General features: G+C 40.7%; 2 protein-coding genes across 2 annotated transcripts in view; one reads left to right on the forward strand and one right to left on the reverse strand.

Annotated features, from left to right (window-relative positions):
- LOC117373874 (protein Wnt-7a) overlaps positions 1–20,263 on the forward strand; it is a 219,650-nt gene that overhangs the window by 65,465 nt on the left and 133,922 nt on the right. The gene's annotated exons all lie outside the window — the stretch shown is intronic.
- The window catches only part of LOC117373066 (fibulin-2-like), a 78,952-nt gene continuing 77,359 nt past the window's right edge, over positions 18,671–20,263 (reverse strand). The window contains exon 18 of the mRNA XM_055223023.1: positions 18,671–19,096. Coding sequence (XP_055078998.1) covers positions 18,739–19,096 — 358 coding nt within the window. The 3' untranslated portion in view covers positions 18,671–18,738. The remainder of the gene's footprint in view (positions 19,097–20,263) is intronic.

Here is a 20,263-nt window from a genome sequence, read left to right on the forward strand (position 1 = left end):
ACCTAACATAGAATTAAACACAATTATAGAAAAATGTTTCCAACCCCAGCGAGAAGCAGGAGAAACCAGAGAAGCGCTATTCATTTGTCAGAGCCTGAGGTGCTGCTGAATACGCCAGGCCTTTTCATATTGGCAGTTGTTTGATCAGCGCTCTGTAGCTGAGTATAGCACCGCTGCAGGGACCATCCCAACCACCTCATCTGATTCAAAGGAGACGCCGCGTCGCTCACCCCGAGCGCTTTCCATACGCTCAGCCCACTTCAGCGTTAGGTCCATTTCGGTTCATACAAGCCTCCATTCTTGTCATTGTTTATGTGCAGGGGCGGCGCCAGCGGGGAGGCTTAAGGGGAGGCTTAAGGGGGACCAGGACGGCAATGCACCCCCTTAAAGTTTTTGTTGTTGTTTTGTTGTTGAAGACGCAGGACACGCTGGAGGGACTATGTTTCTCGACTGGCCTGGGAACGCCTTGGGATTCTACCGGAGGAGCTGGAGGACGTGTCTGGGGTGAGGGAAGTCTGGGAGTCCCTGCTTAGACTGCTGCCCCCGTGACCCGGCTCCGGATAAGCGGAAGAAAATGGATGGATGGATGGATTGTTGTTTTTTTTGTTTTTTTCATGATTTTTTATTAATGTTTTGCAGCATAATAGTTGGTAATGTATGTGTTGTAAATATAGCTTAACAAAAAAAAGTAAAATAAGTTAAAAAATAAAATAAAATCAGTGTATAAAATAAATACATAAAAAAGACAAAAAAAAAAAAAAATAATTAAAAATGTAAAAAATTAAAAAAGTAAATTAATATAAATAAATAATAAGACAATGGACAAATATAATAAAATGAAAATAAAAAATATAAATTATAATAAAATAAATAAATAAAAATTAAGTAAATAAATAAAAATGAATAAATAAATATAATAAATAAATCTATAAAATAAAATATTCATAACTCAGCCACATAGGGTTCAAAATAAGGTTAAAATAAAACTACAAATTTTATAAATCACTACAAATTTGTCCACTGATCTGAAGGTTGGTGGTTCAAATCCCACTCTCAACATAAACATTGGTTGAGCAGATCCACTGATCCACTAGTTGGAAGTGCGACTCCAGCTCCCACAAGCGAATGCTGCGGTTGTGTCCTTGGGCAAGACACTTAACCCACCTTTAAGTACTGTATGTTATGTGGGCACCCCCGAATAAGACCCCCCCTCAGCCCCTCCTGGAAAACGTCTAGTGCTGCCTCTGCTCATAAGGTGTAATATTGTGCAAAATCCAGTCTTTTCTACTAATACTTTTTTCTACTTCTACTTTTGAACATATTAGCCTTTTCATTATGTGTTTTACAGCTTAGAATATATATTGAAAACTATATTTACCCTCATTTCTGTGCCTTGAAATCCTCTGGAATCCCTCTACACAGTGACAAATGATGTAATGATGTAATATAGTGAAGGTAATTTAAGAAGTCTGGCAAAAAAGTGAATTGTTTGATTAAAAAGTAACACTTACATTAAAAAAAAAATACATTTAGCAGAATATGGCCCCTTTAAATCAGCCCTACTGTGCTTGTATTTGCTCTGTAGTTATAATCTCTGACACCTGTGGATCATTCTGTTATAATTTGCACATTTTAAATCACAATATTCATCTAAAACGACTTAATAAAAGAGCCGTGTAGCTGTTGGCGCCCCCTATGGATAGCAGCGGAGCCAGATTTTTTCAATTTCTAACAAAATAACTACGTGACGCTGCCGAATCCTACAAGTGTCTTATCATATGGGTTAATTAGCAAAATGGCGTCTTGAAATAAATGTTTAAAGATTCCCTCAGACATGCACGAATCACTCCAAAAACGTCTGATTTAAATATTCCAGTTCCCACAGAGCCGAGGCCAGACTGGGAGCGAGCGTTTATCGCAGCCACAGACGTGTGATAGTGGAGGTGCGCTCTTTTGTAAGCGTAAGTATTCGTTTGCAGTGACGATGTGAACGAGTGCACAACAAAGAAACAGAACAGATGGGGTCAAACTGATGCGGCGCCATTCCACGAGCTTTATGAAGTGGAACACCAAAGGAACGACACAATCATCACATTCACGAGATGCCTTTTTACGCCTGCAAACAACTTACGTAATGTGAGCGGCGTTTTCGGTCTGGTGTGGTTTGTTTATTTGGAAACGTGTCGTGTGGGAAGCAAATGAGTTCATATTACGAAGACGATGATGACGGTGAGGAAATGATCAAATATGTACAGTATAAATAAATATAAATATGTTTTCTTGTTGGTGTGAGGTAGAATGTATGAGAATCCTCTAAAGCAGATATGTCAAACTCAGGCCCGCGAGGCAAATTTGGCCCGCGGTATAAATATATTTGGCCGCGAGATCATATCAAGTATATATTAGAGCTGCCCCGCCGACTTTCGTGCTAGTATAGAGCATGCACCTCTAATACTACAAGTCCCAGAATGCTTTACAACACATATGTCAAACTCAAGGCCCGGGGGCCAAGTGTGGGCCGCCATGTCATTTTATGTGGCCCGTGAGAAGATAAATTAAAAGGCATGACGTAAAATTAGTCTATACTGCTTTAATGTGTGCATTGACCATAAATTAATTAGATTTTCTCAACGAGTGGAGTTGAGAAATATTCGCAAATAATCATCCCAAAATGTTCAGGAAGAGGAAAATTGCCGGCGTGCAAGGAAGTTTTAAGAAAGGTGTTAAGGTGAATATAAGTTTGTGTTTTAAGGAAAATAACCTGTATGTTTTTTGTGTTATGAGGCAGGATCGGTTGTGAAAAAGTATCTACGTCGACATTTTGACACCAAATGCGGAGCCAAGTATGCAAAAGTTAGCCTGTGAGAAAAACAACCACTTCCTCACCACTTCTGTTGACACTTGCTAACATCTGCTACCTGTCGCTTCACTCAAATTTAACCCATCCCTACTGAAAAACACGCAGATGTTGTTCAAGTTTTTCAATAAATATTTAGTTTGGCTCACGACTTAATCCCAGTTTTTAATTTTGTCCCTCTGTGAATTTGAGTTTGACGCCTCTGCTCTAAAGTCTCATCCAGTTTGTATCACTTAACTTGTTCAGTCACACAGAAGAAGAAGATCGGAGTAGAGCCGCTGCTCCTCCACGTCGAGAGGAGCAGCTGAGGTGGCTCGGGTGGATCTGTTCTGGACGCTTCCTGGACACCTTTCTGGAGAGAAGGAGGAGGCTCCGGGGAAGATCTAAGACATGTTTGAAGAACTATGTTTCTCGACTGGCCTGGGAACACCTCGAGGTCTCATCGGAGGAGCTGGAGGACATGTCTGGGATGAGGGAAGTCTGGGAGTCCCTGCTTAGACTGATGAGAAAGTAAATTAAGAACCCAGCATTTTCCGCTAGGAGGAGGCTCCAGGGAAGATCTAAGACACGTTTGAAGGACTTTGCGTCTCTCGGCTGGCCTGGGAACGCCTTGGGATCTCACAGGAGGAGCTGGAGGACATGTCTGGGGTGAGGGAAGTCTGGGAGTCCCTGTTTAGACTGATGAGAAAGGAAATTAAGAAAAAAGGAGGGATTAACTTGCTGATCACTCTGGCTTCTTAACAAAAATGAACATAGTGGAGGTATCTAAGCATAACTGAACACACAAACGCTTTGGAGTCCCACTGGAGGAGCTGGAGGAAGTGTCTGGGGTGAGGGAAGTCTGGGAGCCCCTGCTTAGACTGCTGCCCTGGATAAGCAGAAGAAAATGGATGGATGAATGGATGAACACACAAATAAATACATATCTTCTCACTGCAAAATCAAAATTAGATTCATGAAAAAAATGTCACTTTAGCTCCATGTAAAAATAAGGCTCAGTCTGTTGTAAAAAGTTTTAAAGCACAATGCAAAAAAACGGAAAGAAAACAGGCTCTGGAAGTGATGCACCTGCAGAGGAGAAGAGGAGAACCCCGCTCTGACTCACTGACATTATGAGAGGAGGAGAATATCGCTCTGACTCACTGACATTACAGCGCGGCGGTCACAGATCACAGGTGATATCACTCACGTAATATAAAGCCTTTGCTCTGCTGCCTTTAATTTTGCTCTGATGAATATGTGAAGGTTAGCGCTTTGAAATTACACACGAGTATCCGAACGGGGCATTTATGGGCAGTGTTTTCAGAGCTGTGCATGCAGAGTTTTCATTTGGGAAAGCGTAGACCCTCGCCAAGGCGTTTGCACTTTGAATGGTAAAGAGTCAGTGTCCAGACCTCAGCTTCACACTGGACGTTTTTTGTTCTGGTAAAAAGAGTTCAAATGCCTTATAACATTAGAAAGTTAATAAAAGTTTGTTATAACGATGTGATGAAAGTCCAAATGGAGCTGTCCTCTGAGTAACAACATGACCAGTGATATTTATGTGTACATTTTAAACTAATCTTCTCATATTTCCACTGTGTAATCCCAAAGTTCTTAGATAAAGTTTAGACAGTCTGGACAAATTGACAGAGCTGCTCGTCTTTGTATTTGGTTCAAATGATCCAACTCTGCGCCGTGGCTTTGAAGGGCTGTTTCAACACGATCAGAATTTCCAGTGAGGAAAGCTTTCTTCTGTCAGCCAGAAAAATCCATATATTTCTGAAATGTCTCTCAAACTATGTCTGCGGAAGTCTGGAATCTCCAGCAGGGAAAAGCAGATCCAGGGATAAGGTTCCTACAGAGAAAATTCCCTCTGAGAGCATTACATACGTGTGATGTGAATCCACCTGTGCGTCTGTGACACTTTCACTATCAGAACGAAATAACAACAAATCAAGGTGACATAAAAAGCTGTGGGTCACATGATTAATGCAGATCGGCTGGACCTGTTTTAAAGAATAAGACAAATAAAAAAGCACAAATAAAAATCTCTCTGACCAGATGAACTTCAGGGTTTTGAACAAAATGATCGATGAGTCCACAGATAAACATAATGAATCACACTGAGAATCAGCCTGAAGTTGAAGTATTGACGGGAGGAGACAGGTGAGCTCCTGTGATAAAGTGCCTTTGCTTTGGGAACAACATAAACAGTTGTACACAGATCCACAGGTTTAAAGGAGACCTCTGGAAACAGAACACAGGGTTTGAGCAGAGCGCCGCGGGGGCCCAGATAAAGAGTCATAGTTAGACTGCGGTCACAGTGGTATGCAGACACTCATGAAAGTACTCATGGCCTGTTGCATCTTGCAAATTCATTTGCTGAATATTGTGAAATTCAGTCACTTCTGTGGATCGAGAAGGTCTTTTCAGTCACTTTGAATCACAAATAAAACAGATCTGATCTGTATCACTGTGTGTCCTTGTTCCACTCACATTTGTTATTTTTTGCAGAATTCTTTCTTTTGCAGAAAAATAAACAGTTGCTATGGTGATGTGAAAAAGCATCAAAAATGGACCTTATATTTCAAACAGTCAGCACACGGTTAAAGGAGAGACACCAAAGACACCAGGTCCACCAGGTCCACCAGAGACAACAGATGCACCAGAGACACCAGGTCCACCAGATGCACCTGAGACAACAGATGCACCAGAGACACCAGGTCCACCAGGTCCACCAGAGACAACAGATGCACCAGAGACACCAGGTCCACCAGATGCACCTGAGACAACAGAGACACCAGGTCCACCAGAGACAACAGAGACAACAGATGCACCTGATCCAGCAGAGACACCAGGTCCACCAGATGCACCTGAGACACCTGATCCAGGCGGTCCACCAGAGACACCAGAGGCACCAGGTCCACCAGATGCACCTGAGACAACTGATCCAGGCGGTCCACCAGAGACACCAGAGACACCAGAGGCACCAGGTCCACCAGATGCACCTGAGACACCTGATCCAGGCGGTCCACCAGAGACACCAGAGGCACCAGGTCCACCAGATGCACCTGAGACACCTGATCCAGGCGGTCCACCAGAGACATCAGAGACATCAAATCCACCAGATGCACCAGGTCCACTGGGTCCACCAGAGACAACAGATGCACCTGATTCAGCAGAGACACCAGGTCCACCAGATGCACCTGAGACACCTGATCCAGGCGGTCCACCAGAGACACCAGAGGCACCAGGTCCACCAGGTCCACCAGATGCACCAGATGCACCAGGTCCACCAGAGACACCTGATCCAGGCAGTCCACCAGAGACAACAGAGACAGCAGATCCACCAGCGTCACCAGCTTCACCAGGTCCACCAGGTCCACCAGGTCCACCAGATCTACCAGAGACACCTGATCTAGCAGGTCTACCAGATCCAGCAGGTCCACCAGAGGCAGCAGGTCCATCAGGTCCAACAGGTCCATCAGGTCCACCAGATCTGGGGCGGTTCTTTTGCATTTTCCTATTAAAGAGTCACATACAAACATCTGCTGTTTTTATTCTGAGTCAGGCTTTGTGATCATGTTCATTAATTCCACTTTATAGTATTTTTGTACCTCAATAATGAAACATAAGCGTTGAACCTTAACACCGAGCTGTCCTCACTGTCCCGAGTCTGTACAGTACACAGAAGAAAACATAATTTACGGTGTCAGGAGTCAAATGCCAAACATGTCTGCCGGTACAAAGTGTCAAAATGGCGGTTAACAAGCTCCGCATTATCCGTCTCCTCTCCCATTGGTCCAGGCCGTGGTCGGGTGTCACCTGTGATTAGGCGTCCTGTAAATCTTCCCACCCAGGGAGTTTGAGACTGTGGAGCGAGGCCCGGGTCACTGCGCCTGAGCCCAGTCCCTCCTGTCGCCCCTCAGGCCTGAATCGCACCAGTCAGTCTGCTCCTCGGGGCTGTTAAAGGGGAGGAAGAGTGTCCATTTAAAGGGACGGGTCAGGGTTATTTTGTGAATGCTGAAAAAATCAATGGTGTTCACTCCAGGGCTCTATCTGCAGAAGAGTGATAAGACCCGGGTGCCACAGGCTGCAGTCACACTCTTACATACCTCTGTGTTTCACCTCTGGGGCAAATTCTTCTCCATCTTTTTTCTGCTCTGTTTATCGAGCCGTCCCCGTTTGGCTCCGTCCAGAGTCTGACGTGTGACCCGTGATCGCCCAGTGGAGCGTCTGCAGCGCTACAGCAAATGTATACTTATGTGTATGTGAAGTGTAGGGTCAAATGCACCAAGTGTGGGGTCAAATGTACTAAGTATGAGGTTAAACGTACTAAGTATAGTGTCAAATGTACTAAATGTGGGGTCCAGTGCACAAAGTATGGGGTCAAACGCACTAAGTATGGAGTCAAATGGGCTAAATATGGGTCAAAGGTCAAATGCACTAAGTATGGAATCAAATGCACTAAGTAAGGGGTCAAATGCTCTAAGTATGAGGTCAAATGCATAAAGTATGAGGTCAAATGCACAATGTATGAGGTTAAATGTACTAATTAATGAGTCAAATGCTCTAAATATGGGTCAAAGGTCAAATGCACTAAGTATGGGGTCAAATGTACTACGCATGAAGTAAAATGGACTAAGTTTGGGGTTAAATGCACTAAGTATGGGTCAAAGGTCAAATGCACTAACTATGGGGTCAAATGCACTAAGTATGGGCCAAATGCACTAAGTATGGGCCAAATGCACTAAGTATGGGCCAAATGCACTAAGTATGGGTCAAATGCACTAGCCTAATATAATTTAAACATGCATTACTGTATATGTAACTTTTCTGGTTCATGGCCCATCATCTGCCTCCATGGAGACTGTACAACTTTCCTTGAAATGTCCCACAGTTTGGCTTTAATGCATCTGTCTCCATAGAGCACACCAGGCACCAGGCTGAGTTACGGGTCAGGTTTGTGGAGAGGCGGCCCCGCTCAAGGTAAGAATGTACATTTTTAAAGTCATTTTTAGGATTTGCACGTTGCATAAGTTTAACACCACACTGTGGAACATTCCAGGCGACGCGTTAACATCTCCATGACGGAAAAAGTTACACGGTGTGGCTTTAATATTTTGGTAGAAGTGTAAAGCCTCTGTACGACAGAACAGAGGCTAAAGATAGAGCCCAGTTTGAGTTTTGATCTGATAATTACAGTTATAAATGTGTTTTTAAAAGTTATTCCGTTTAATCCAAGGAGGCAATATTTACTCTGGCTGTATCATCCTCTAAAAGTACATTTCCTAAGCCGAGGCCTGTCTGTCCCATAATCCTTTGCTGTTGGGAAAGAGCGGAGCCTTGAACCTAAAGTAGATCAACAAACACATTTATACTCCATTTTTTTTGCCTGTGGTGCAACGGGATGGAGTCACACGGATGATTTATTATTATTATTATTATTTTATTTTATTTTTTTCATTATTATTATTATTTTTTTCTTTTTTATTATTATTTTTTTATTATTTTATTTTTTCATTATTATTTTATTATTATTATTTTTTTATTATTATTTTTTATATTTTTTTCATTATTATTTTTTCATTATTTTTTCTTCTTTTTTCATTATTATTGTTGTTGGGTTTTTTTTATATTTATGTATTTTTTATTTACTTTAGATACTTAATGATCAATATTACATCAGTGTTCAAGACTGACAAACAGCTTAAAGTTAAAGAGGCACTACGTAACATTTTGGTTAAAGAAGCGCCGACTGATTATAGAGATATGGCTTTCCCAAGAATGTTTTAAAATGTTTCTGTTTCCATGGAGACAAGCAGGTGACATATACAAATTAGATCTGTGGAGAGAGGTGTGGAGATAAGGTCAGTATCATATTTATCGTTTTTTTGGATATGTTTTTTCTTCACCAAAACGAAACATTGGATACTGGATACATTTGTGCCATAAACTGTAAAAAGAAGCGGACTAAGTGAGTGATGTCGCCCACAGCGTTCAGCTTCAGTCAAATGAAGCTCATCGACGCTAGCGGTTATACGGGCTAATCTGGAGCCGGGTTGCATATTTGGAATTCCGACCGGGAGCGTCATAGCAACCACGGAGCCAATCAGGAGCGAAGCTGTTAAAGGTAACGCCCCTTTCCAGTCGCACCACTGGTTTAGCAGGGACAGGGTGCTTAGCAACGCTGTCAATCAAACCTGTTGCCAACGCTAGTGCCTGATTTGAACGCGGCGGCTAGCAGGTTAGCTATGTCTGTTATCAGTGTGTACAGTCTATGGGTGTGACAAGTGCAGTTTAATAAAGTGGTAACACACGTTTATACTCACACCTGTGTCTGTTTTTAAAGTTTTAATGGAGTTTTTATATTTATTTATTTGTTTTGTTTGTTTTTTTTCTGTATTTTGAACAGAGCGTACGTGAAAAAGTGAGTCTAAGCGTCTAAGTCTAGCAGTAGTAGTAGTAGTAGAAGTAGCAGCAATAGTAGTAGTAGCAGCAGAAGTAGTAGTAGCAGCAGAAGTAGTAGTAGCAGAAGTAGCAGTAGCAGTAGAAGTAGCAGTAGCAGGAGTAGGAGTAGGAGTAGTAGTAGCAGTAGCAGCAGTATTCATAGCAGTAGTAGTAGTAGCAGTAGTAGTAGCAGTAGTAGTAGCAGAAGTAGCAGCAGAAGTAGCAGTAGTAGCAGCAGAAGTAGCAGTAGATGTAGATGTAGCAGTAGCAGTAGTAGCAGTAGAAGAAGTAGCAATAGAAGTAGCAGCAGAAGTAGCAGTAGAGGTAGCAGTAGCAGTAGCAGGAGTAGTACTCACACCTGCACCTGTTTTTAAAGTTTTAAATGCACTTATATATTTATTTCTTTTGTTGTTGTTTGTTTTGTTTTTTTTCTGTATTTTGAACAGAGTGTCCATGAAAAAGTGAATCTAAGCTCTCTCCCTGTAAATATATATAGACGATAAATAAATAAAGTATCCAAGGAGACAATTAATCCCACCACCTCCCACCACCACCTGAAAAGTCCCAGAGTGCAGCTTTAAGCCCGTGCTGGCTACTGTACGGCGTGTCCTGCAGGTATGTGTGATCTAATGAGGCAGACTTCCAGTGTTTACGGCAGGAGCAGAGCGGCGGCGCGAGCCTCGGCTTGTCTGCTCCCAGAATGCCCATTAAGGCTGAGTTCGCCCTGGGGTGACCACCTGAGCTATCAAAGACCTGCGCAGTCGGAGGAGCACCCACCTCCTCCTCCTCCACCTCCTCCACCCCTCCTCCGCCGGTCTGGACCCCCCCCAAAAGCATCACGCACACAGGTAAATATGCAGCGCTGACCTGTACCACACGCTATGATAGTGATAGTAGTGACGGGCCTGTGTTACTGCGTGACATCACAAAGTGGAACAGAGCGTTTTCAGACTAAATGTGCAGCGTTTGAGTGAAACTAAATATAAACTAAATATAAACTAAATATAAACTAAATATAAACTAAATATAAACTAAATATAAACTAAATATAAACTAAATATAAACTAAATATAACTCCAGGTCTGTTTGTGATGAGGAAATTACATTAGAACAGTAAAATGATTCTGGAGGTAGAAGTACTAGTAGTAGTAGTAGTAGTAGTAGTAGTAGTAGTAGTAGTAGTAGTAGTAGTAGTAGTAGTAGTAGTAGTAGTAGTAGTAGTAGTAGTAGTAGTAGTAGTAGTAGCAGTAGCAGTAGCAGCAGTAACAGTAGTAGTAGTAGTAGTAGCAGTAGCAGCAGTAACAGTAGCAGTAGTAGCAGTAGTAGTAGTAGTAGTAGTAGTAATAGTAGTAGTAGTAGTAGTAGTAGTAGTAGTAGTAGTAGCAGCAGTAGCAGTAGTAGTAGTAGTAGCAGTAGTAGTAGTAGTAGTAGTAGTAGTAGTAGTAGTAGTAGCAGTAGCAGCAGTAACAGTAGTAGTAGTAGTAGTAGTAGCAGTAGTAACAGTAGTAGCAGTAGCAGTAACAGTAGCAGTAGTAGTAGTAGTAGTAGTAGTAGTAGTAGTAGTAGTAGTAGTAGTAGTAGTAGCAGTAGTAGCAGTAGTAGTAGTAGTAGTAGTAGTAGTAGTAGTAGTAGTAGTAGTAGTAGTAGTAGTAGTAGTAGTAGCAGTAGCAGCAGTAACAGTAGTAGTAGTAGTAGCAGTAGCAGTAGTAGCAGTAGCAGCAGCAGTAACAGTAGTAGTAGTAGTAGTAGTAGTAGTAGTAGTAGTAGTAGTAGTAGCAGTAGTAGCAGTAGTAGCAGTAGTAGTAGTAGTAGTAGTAGTAGTAGTAGTAGTAGTAGTAGTAGTAGTAGTAGTAGTAGTAGTAGCAGCAGTAACAGTAGTAGTAGTAGTAGTAGTAGTAGCAGTAGTAACAGTAGTAGTAGTAGTAGTAGCAGTAGTAGCAGTAGCAGTAGTAGTAAAGATAAGGCCTAAGAATCAGTAATTTGAATGTTCATATTTATATTTATATTTATATTAATATTATATTTATATTATATTTATATTTATATTATATTTATATTTATATTATATTTATATCTCCATATCATTCATTGTTTTTTTCTACTTTCCTCATTTATACACAAACAGACATCAAATATATGAAGTAACATGTGGAATTATGTAGTAAAGAAAAATCTGCTTTTTGCCTTGTCGAAAAATATTTAGTTGAGTTATTTAACAGTTTTTTCTTTACTACATAATTCTATATATTTTGCTTGACATATCTGAAGTTTTCTATATGTATATAAAAGATAGTAAAAAAAAATAAAAATAAACATTGTGTCGTAAATGAATTAGTTTCCCTTAAAAAATACTGCATATCTCGTCCTCGTGTTTACGTTTTGATATCGTTTCCTTGGCAGTTTTATGTTGTATTTGTACTTTATGCGATTACATATTTTATCCAAAAGAAAACAAAGGTGAAATTGGCGTTCCCGTTTCTTTTTCCAAACTTCCTGTGCGTTTTCCGTGGATCGGTGATGGATGTGGAGCAGTTTCCTCGTGTAGAACATGAGTTACTGTGGGTGACCTCATCTCCCCGTGTGGCAGATAAAGCTAATTAGAGGAAAGATGATTAATCACAGCTCCAGTGTTTAGTATCGGATCACAAAGGAGGAACATAAAGTACAAATACAAGCTACAAAGTACAAATTTAAGTATTAGATATCAACTTTACTTAAGTAGATTTTAAAGTGGATTTTTAAAAACTTTTTAACTTTTTTTTTTTTTTTTTACATCTAATGGTGGAACGTATCAAAGTACAAGTAGTAAAATAATGTACTTCAGTAGAATTTTTAGGTTTTTGTACTTTACTTAAGTACATTTTACAGTGGGTGCTTTTGACTTACTACATTTGAGAGCAGTATCTGTACTTTCTACTCCACTACATTTTTAAACAGGACTGAAAAGAAAAAGTTTTTTTTTTTTTTTTTTAGGTATTTATTTTGTTTTTTGTTTATTTATTTATTTTTATATTATTATTATTATTATTATTATTATTATTATTATTATTATTATTTATTTATTTATTTATTTATTTAATTTTTTTTATTTAATTTTTTTAATTTATTTTTTTTTTAGGACCTGCTGAAAAGGCTGAGGGTTTATTTTTAACACGTTCATAATTTGAGTAAAACAAAAATATACAAATAAAAAGATAGAAAAAATATATTAATTCCGTTGTTTCTGTTGAACAAAATTCAGCTCAAATTTTGAAGCTTTATCTGAAAATCTGCACAAACTACTTAATTTTTACTCTTTAAGTACATTTTTAAACAGGTGCTTTAATACTTTTACTTCGATTTTTTCACGTGATAATTTTACTTTTACTTGAGGGTTTCTTTTTGCATCTGTGTCTTTACGTTTACTTAACAAAACTGAAACTGAAACTGAAACTGAGTACTTCTTCCACCGCAGTCGAATCGTGTGGATTATAAACAGTTTTGAATGAAAAGTGATGAACTAACAGTATCGTTTTATAATCACATACAGAGTTACCTCCTCAAAAACAAACCTGGAGTTGTGTTTTGTTTCATTTACACATGTTTAAGTCACATCTCCAAACCTCAAAACGCTCTGTTCCACCTTGTGATGTCATGAAGTGGTAGTTTTCAAGTTAACAGCTCCTTTTACCTTTAGTAAAGTTTGGAAATTCCAGGTCTGAAATCATCCAAATGATTCTTGATGGTTACTTTAAAACACAACCTTGAAAAATATGAATTCTTACTGTTAGTGGGCTTGCCTCTCCACAGATCTGACCTGTAACTTGGCCTGATGGAACATTTAAAGGTCCGATTTGACACAAAATTGACTCTTGTGAGGTTTAATTATGTTATAATGCTGTTACGTCATCAAAAACAGACCTGGAGTTATGTTTTTTTTTTTCATTCACACGTTTGAGTGACACTTTATTATTAGTCTGTTACATCTGCAAAGCTCAAAACGCTCTGTTCCACCTTGTGATGTCATCAAGTGATAATTTTCAAGCTCCTTTTACCTTTAGTTCAGTAAAGATTGACAATTTCAGAGCTTAAAATCATCCAAATGATTCTGTAGTGAAGGTGTGTGGAGTTTAAAAACACAGCGGAGCACTTCCTGTATCGCCACTTGATGACATCACAAGGTGGAACAGTTTGTTTTCAGTTCGCGAGAAGAAAAACTCAGCCTAAATACGCAGGTTTGTGCGAATGAAACAAAAAAAAACACAGCTCCAGGTCCGTTTGTGACGAGGAAACACAGATAAATAAACACACATCAGAAAATCGCGCGACACGAGCCCTTTAACGTATTTCTCGCGAGCCAAAATAGCCAAAGCGCTTCATCTTTTTCATAACAATAGGGTCAAAAAGCTAACATCAGCGCAGAATGACTACTCGGGCGAATCGGTTTGGTTGAAATGACCTTTGACCTTATCGCTGATGTGTACGCTTCATCAATACAACTGTCACAATGACGTATTCCGCTTTTCCCGGCGGCTGGGGCAGGGCAGGTGGGCTTTCTGGGACACGAGATAACCCAAAAGAGGGCTTCATTTGTCCGCCATATCTCGCACCGTCTCATTCAAAGTTCATTTTAGTCGACCGTCTGATTCTGACTCACTCGTGTGTATTTAAAACAAAACTGCGTGAAGTACCGGCTCGCTCCTGTAGGTGGCAGCGTAACCCTTCGCTTTTGCACTAAAGCTGTTGGTAAATCTGCTCCAACAGCTTGTAGACGGTTCCTCCTGTTCATTTGGAAACGCTATAATCATTTTTCATATCAGGACAAGGTGATTATTGGTTTATCGTGTCATAAATTGCGAGTGTTGCAATCGTGTGAGGCCAGGATGGAGCTCAGGTTGAGTTCAAGGGAAAGGTGTGAACAGGTATGTAAATAGGCCTGGGTATTTACTGTGGGACATGTCCAGACGGGAGCGGATTATATACTTTAACTGCTGTATAGGAAAGAAAAATTATGTTCCTCATACGCTGGAGACATTAGCGATGGGACTTTCGGCTCCTTTTGTCGGATTTGAATCGTTTGGATCAGTTCTCTTCGAAAAAAAACGTCTCTTTTAGTGTTTATTTATATCTACGCCAATGTGAGAACTCATTTTATCTAGAAACTAATCACGGAGAGACATGGCTAAGGCTTGGAAATGTTTAAAATTGTTCAGATTATGAGGATTATTACGATGCCAAATGTGTTTTTTGTGCAGAAATGTGATTGTTGTGCAAGTTCAGCGTTAACCAGTTTAAAAATACATAGAAATTCCAAAGAAAAAGATTTGGTTCTTTAAAAAAATTTGATCCAATTCCAACCGTTTGCGTTAAGGAACCGTTCTGATTTAGGACAATAATTAAAAAATATATATACAAATAAAAAAACGCACTTGAGAAATGAAATCCGTGTAGAAAATATATTCACGTTTATAGTTCGTACAAATATATTACATCCAAGTATAAAGTTAAAACAGAAAAGACACAAACGTGGGACACTCAAACACAGGGTGACCACACGGACGTCCCTCGTGACCCGGGACAGTCCCAGTTTCGAGCTCCGTCCCAGCAGATTCATCCAAAACCATTTTTTATCCCAGTTTTATATATGAAATGTTCCAGATGTCCATGTTTTTGACCAGTTTGATCCCTGTCAGTGGTAAAAAAGGGGGATATATTGTTATTTGTTTAGATAAAATACAGAAAACGGTGCTTGAAAATGAGCATAAGGCAAAAATTATTCCGATTCTGACTGACACGAGTGAATCGAGAATCGCCGACGTCAGCCCGGGTGTGTCCCAGTTTTGAGTTTTTGAAAATCTGGTCACCCAACTTAAATATTTAAAAAGTCAAATATTTTTCAGGTACAGTGGATTTTGGTTTTTACCCATAGACTGTATAAATAAATGGACATACAGTAGCTAACGTCACCGCCGCGTAACAAACAGGAAGTGAGCGAGGACGCGGTTCCAGCTCCATCAGCTCTGACTCCAATTCACTTTCTATTGAATCTATTCCTCTATTTTACAGATCTGTCTTTTCCTTTGACGCATCAAATAACTGACTGGGAAAATCCCCGTGGCACCTGCGCTCTGATTGGTCGTCTTCGAGGGACGACGTAAGCACATCACCGTAATGACCGTAACATATTTAAAGAGCCTCATGTCTCTGCTTTGAGACGCCGTTTGAATTTACACGACGCACAATCGGTTGCGGAGTTACGGTAAAGGAAAGTCCACAACCGCGAGTCTATCGGCGACGACAGCATCCGACGCTATAGGGTTAACTGACAGCGTTGCTACGTGCCCGCTCTCTCTGCTAAACCACTGGTGTGAGCGGGAAGAGGCATTAACTTCAACAGCGTCGCTCCGGGTTGGCTCTTTGGTTGCTATGACACTCGCGGTCGCAATTCCAAATATGAAACGCCGCTCCAAATTCGCCGCTATAACTGCTAGCCTCGACGAGCTTCATTTGACTGAATCCAAACGCTGTGGGCGACGTCACACTCACTCAGTCCACTTCTTCATACAGTCTGTTTTTTTTTTACCACAGGTTAATAAAATCTACACAAATGGAGAAATATACAGAAAAAGAAAAATTTGACGTAAATCAGCAGCGTCCGATGCTAAAATACGACCAGTTAATTCTTCATGCAGCTCACGACAACAGTGTCCAGGTTTGTTTTAGCTCGACGTTTCATTAATTTGATTATTTGTGCATAGGTCTGTCACTATATCGATTTATTGTTCAATATATGACAACTGGAATAATCATTTTGTGGGTCAATATTAATCGCGGGGATGTTCTCGTTGTACTAGTCGGGAAATTTAGTTATTTTTCTTGTTGCTACGATTAGATTTTTGCTGTGAAGGGTCTAAACTACCTTCAGTGACTCATTATAGACACAAACTAACTACCAAAGTGTTTGATTCTGCTGTTTATTTATTGTCGTTTCTCTTTGTTTTTAATATCGTGCATTTAAATTTATTTTTTAGCGACAATTCTACTTTTTTTCTACTTTAGTTTTCGTGTCAAAGGCATAAATTAGCTTCAATATTATCGTTTATCGTCTATATTTTCTTAGCAATATACTGCGATGTTAGCATAAGAAACATCCCAAAATGTAAGAAATTAAATATATCAAAGCGGGTTCCATCGAGCGTTTAGTAAAAAAATATATATACGGTAGTGATACATGTAAAAGCGTGTTATGTTTTACTGGGACTATTGTTATAAAGCCTAAAATAGTTAGCGACACTGAACATACAAGCCGACAAATGTGCCTTGTGTTTTTTCCGTGGAGATCGGCCGTGAACGAAGAGTACGTCCGAGCAGACTTCGCGTCCTTCTATATCCCATCATGCACCGCGCGCTCACTTCTTCTACGGGAGAAAATGGAGTCCATGCACACTTTTAAATGTAAGTACTGCTTTACCTACAACAGTGCTACATAAAAAAAACTGCTAAAGTTTGAATAAAAAGCAGCCGTCACAGTTGCTAGGCGACATAACGTAAGCGAAGTAACGTAAGACAGCGGTTGACGTACGCTCCGTGGTGTCGGCCTGTCCCATTTCGGCACAGAGGTCCACGGAGGAGCGGAATATTTATTACGCCTCAAAGTTAGCATCAGCGTTAGCATTGAGACACAAACATGTCTCTGTCTAAACACTATCAATGTCTCTGGTTGTGTTTAACATGAGTGAGTGAAAATGTGTGACCCCTGACCCTCTAACCTCTGACCTCTGACCCTTAACCCACTTCCAGCTCCTTGTCCACTGCTTGATCTTTAAATATTTATTCATTTTAGCGTGACTCGACAGAAAACCTCACAGAGATAAAACTGGACAGGAAGTAGTGATGCTAACAGTGAGGTTGGGGGGGCGCTGCTGTGCACAGAGCATATTGTGGCATAACGGGGCTGGGCGATATATCGATACTTAAGATATATCCAAATAACGATGTTGTAGCAAATATTAGTGCTGAGCCACAGTTTTTCCTCGTTTCCTTGTCAACGTTGTATTTTCTAAAAAGCTGTCTAAGGTTGAAGAAAATAGTTTGCGTATAAGAAAGAGATATATATTTAGAATAATATTGGGACACATTTTCGTCGATATCGCCCAGTCCTATCACAGACCACGTTATTTAAGCTTCAATGAGGGTCTTTAATAGTTTTAATAGTTTTTGTCCAGATCAATGTTTAGTTTGTTTTGAGTTTGGACGGCTCACTAGCGCCTCAGAGTGGTCACGTGATGTTACTGTGATGTGCAACAGCCGATTTAAGCAGGTTTTGGCCAGAGATTGTATATATAAATGGACATAGCTAACCTGCTAGCCGCCACTTTGCAAACAGGAAGCCTCAACACTCACTTAGTCCATAGTCTATAGTTTTGGCTCTGTTTTCCTACCGTTTGAGGCAGGACGACAGCGCCATCTGCAGTCCGACTTCTTCAGTGCAGTATTCCAGGTGTGTGACAGTAAAAAAGGCCCCCTCGTCTCGGTTTAAAGTCCTGTAGGCACGTTTCTGCATTTCATTTGCCTCCTTAATCCAGCACAGCCACACCTGCGATACCGTCCCGAAGGAGTCGGACTGCAGATGGCGCTGTCGACCTGCCTCCACCGACAGAATGACAACGCCAAAAGCTGAACTGAAGCGAAACGTCTTCACTCCTACAACTTTTTGTCCAGTTGCCAGATTTTACTTTTGGCTTTTACTCGCGCTAAAACCTGTTTAAATGAGCCGACGGAATTGGAGAATCTTCGACTGGAAGATCATGATCGGATTTTTCATCACACCAAAAATTGCAACAAGCAGTGCAACAAGGTGTCACAATTTTGGGATACTTTGGGCAAAGAAATGGGGAAAATATTTGGGTACACACCACTAAGAACATGCATAACGATGAATTTTGCGCTAACCACGGACGCACGCACCCCAAAAAAGGACTATTATTTAATCAAGATATTATTAACAGCATCAAAAAAAGCCGCAACACGCAAACGGCACAAGGAAGACGCCCCCTACGCTCGGCAACTGGAACGACATCGTGGAAGAAATTCGCGTTATGGAGAGACTTACACATACTCTAAGGTTACAAAAAGAAAAACACTCGGAAAAATGGAAATCGTATTTAAATGAAAGAAATCAGCAGACCGGACACGGCGCAGCGACATCACGTGACCACTGTGAGGCGCTAGTGAGCACTCCAAACTGTCAGGGATTTGCAAAGACAAACTAAACCTTGATCTGGAACAAGAAACTATTAAAAAAAAGAGCCAAGTTCTAAACCTGTATCCTAAAAAAGAAGAAAAATATCTGCCACATTTGTGTAGTAAGGCCATTAAAAGTATGGTTTGATTAGTGGTACAATTAGATATAGTTAAATAGTCAAAAGTCTGCGTTACTATTGTCTATAAAGTCCATATCTTCAGTGCCGTTAGAGCAATGTTCCGGTGATGAAGACGTAGATCCGGGCGTGAAACGTAGTGAAAGTCCCCTGACGCCACAGTTTCATCTCCACGGTGATGAGGAAGTCCCTAGGCCCCTCCACCTGTCTGTGGAGGTACACCGCACCCGTGTAGGTGTTAAGTTTACGGGTGCTAAAGTAGTTCTCGTCATTGCCCCGGATGATGCTGACAATGACGTCGTCCCCGGAGTAAGCGGGGGACGGTCCGATTCGGAAGATCTGAGCCGGGATGACGATGTTGGACTGGAAGCTGAGGTAGTAGTAGGTGATGCGGAGGGGAGACGTTTGGCAGTCCAGGTAGTCGGGGCAGCTCATGCGCTCGCAGCGGCTGGAACAAGAAAACGGGATTGTGTTATTCCTCGATCTGTGTTATAATGTCGTTTCCTCAGCACAAATAGACCTGGAGTTGTTTTTTTGTTTGGTCTGGTTTGCTTTTATTTGGACAGGGACCTTAAAAAAAATAAATACTAACTTCTACGTGTCGTCCCTGGACAGACTGATGTTAAATAACTAACTAACAGTTTGGTAGGTGCATGAAAGACCCGTAATAATATGGTACTTACGTCGAATACAGAGGTGCCCAAGCTTTTTTTTTTTTAATCGAGGGTCACATCTCAAAACATATTCGAAGCGGAGGACCAAAAACCGACGATCAATGCAGTCGCTGTGTATTAAAAAGGCTTGAAACACCCATTTTATGTCTATATAACAATGCAATGTGATGTTTGAGGTTATAGTGGTAGAAATAGTTTAATTTGCTGTTTATGATCAACTGCGTCTGTTCACCAGGAGACGTGAGGACCTATAAAAACTCGTCTGAGGGCCGCATTTAGCCCCCGGGCCGTAGTTTGGACACGCCTGATCTAATACAACACATCTCGCCCCCTCAAATACGACATTTCTAAAAACATTCAGTTCACAGACACACAAAATCACTAAATTTCAGACGTACAAATCCTCTTTCTTTCATACACATTCACTAATTGGCGCAAACTTGCTTTAATATTCGCTATTTCTTTGTCACATGTGCAAACTTTTGAAAACGTGTGCATGTTATCATATCATTTGGCTTTAACTTTTCCACTGACTCACAGCGACAATAAGAAGAGAAAGTCGATTTAGTGACAGAGGTGCTACATTTTTGGAAAACGGCAGTCTCCTCTAGAGGGCGCCCTAGTGACTCGAGTTGTTTTTGGTGAGCTCAGTGAGACAAACCTTCTTAGGGGGGAAGAAAACCGTTCACACATGTTTTAACACACTGAACTAAACGGTAAAACGTAGCTGTTAACTTGAAAACTACCACTTGATGACATCACAAGGTGGAACAGAGCGTTTTGAGCTTTGGAGATGTAACAGACTAATAATAAAGTGTGACTCAAACATGTGTGAATGAAACAAAACACAACTCCAGGTCTGTTTTTACGGATTATAACATGGTCTAAAGCTCATGAGAATCCATTTTGTGTAATGTAGGACGTTTAAAGTTTTTTATGAA

The sequence above is a fragment of the Periophthalmus magnuspinnatus genome, chromosome 7 (assembly GCF_009829125.3).
Source record: "Periophthalmus magnuspinnatus isolate fPerMag1 chromosome 7, fPerMag1.2.pri, whole genome shotgun sequence".
NCBI lineage: Eukaryota > Metazoa > Chordata > Actinopteri > Gobiiformes > Gobiidae > Periophthalmus > Periophthalmus magnuspinnatus.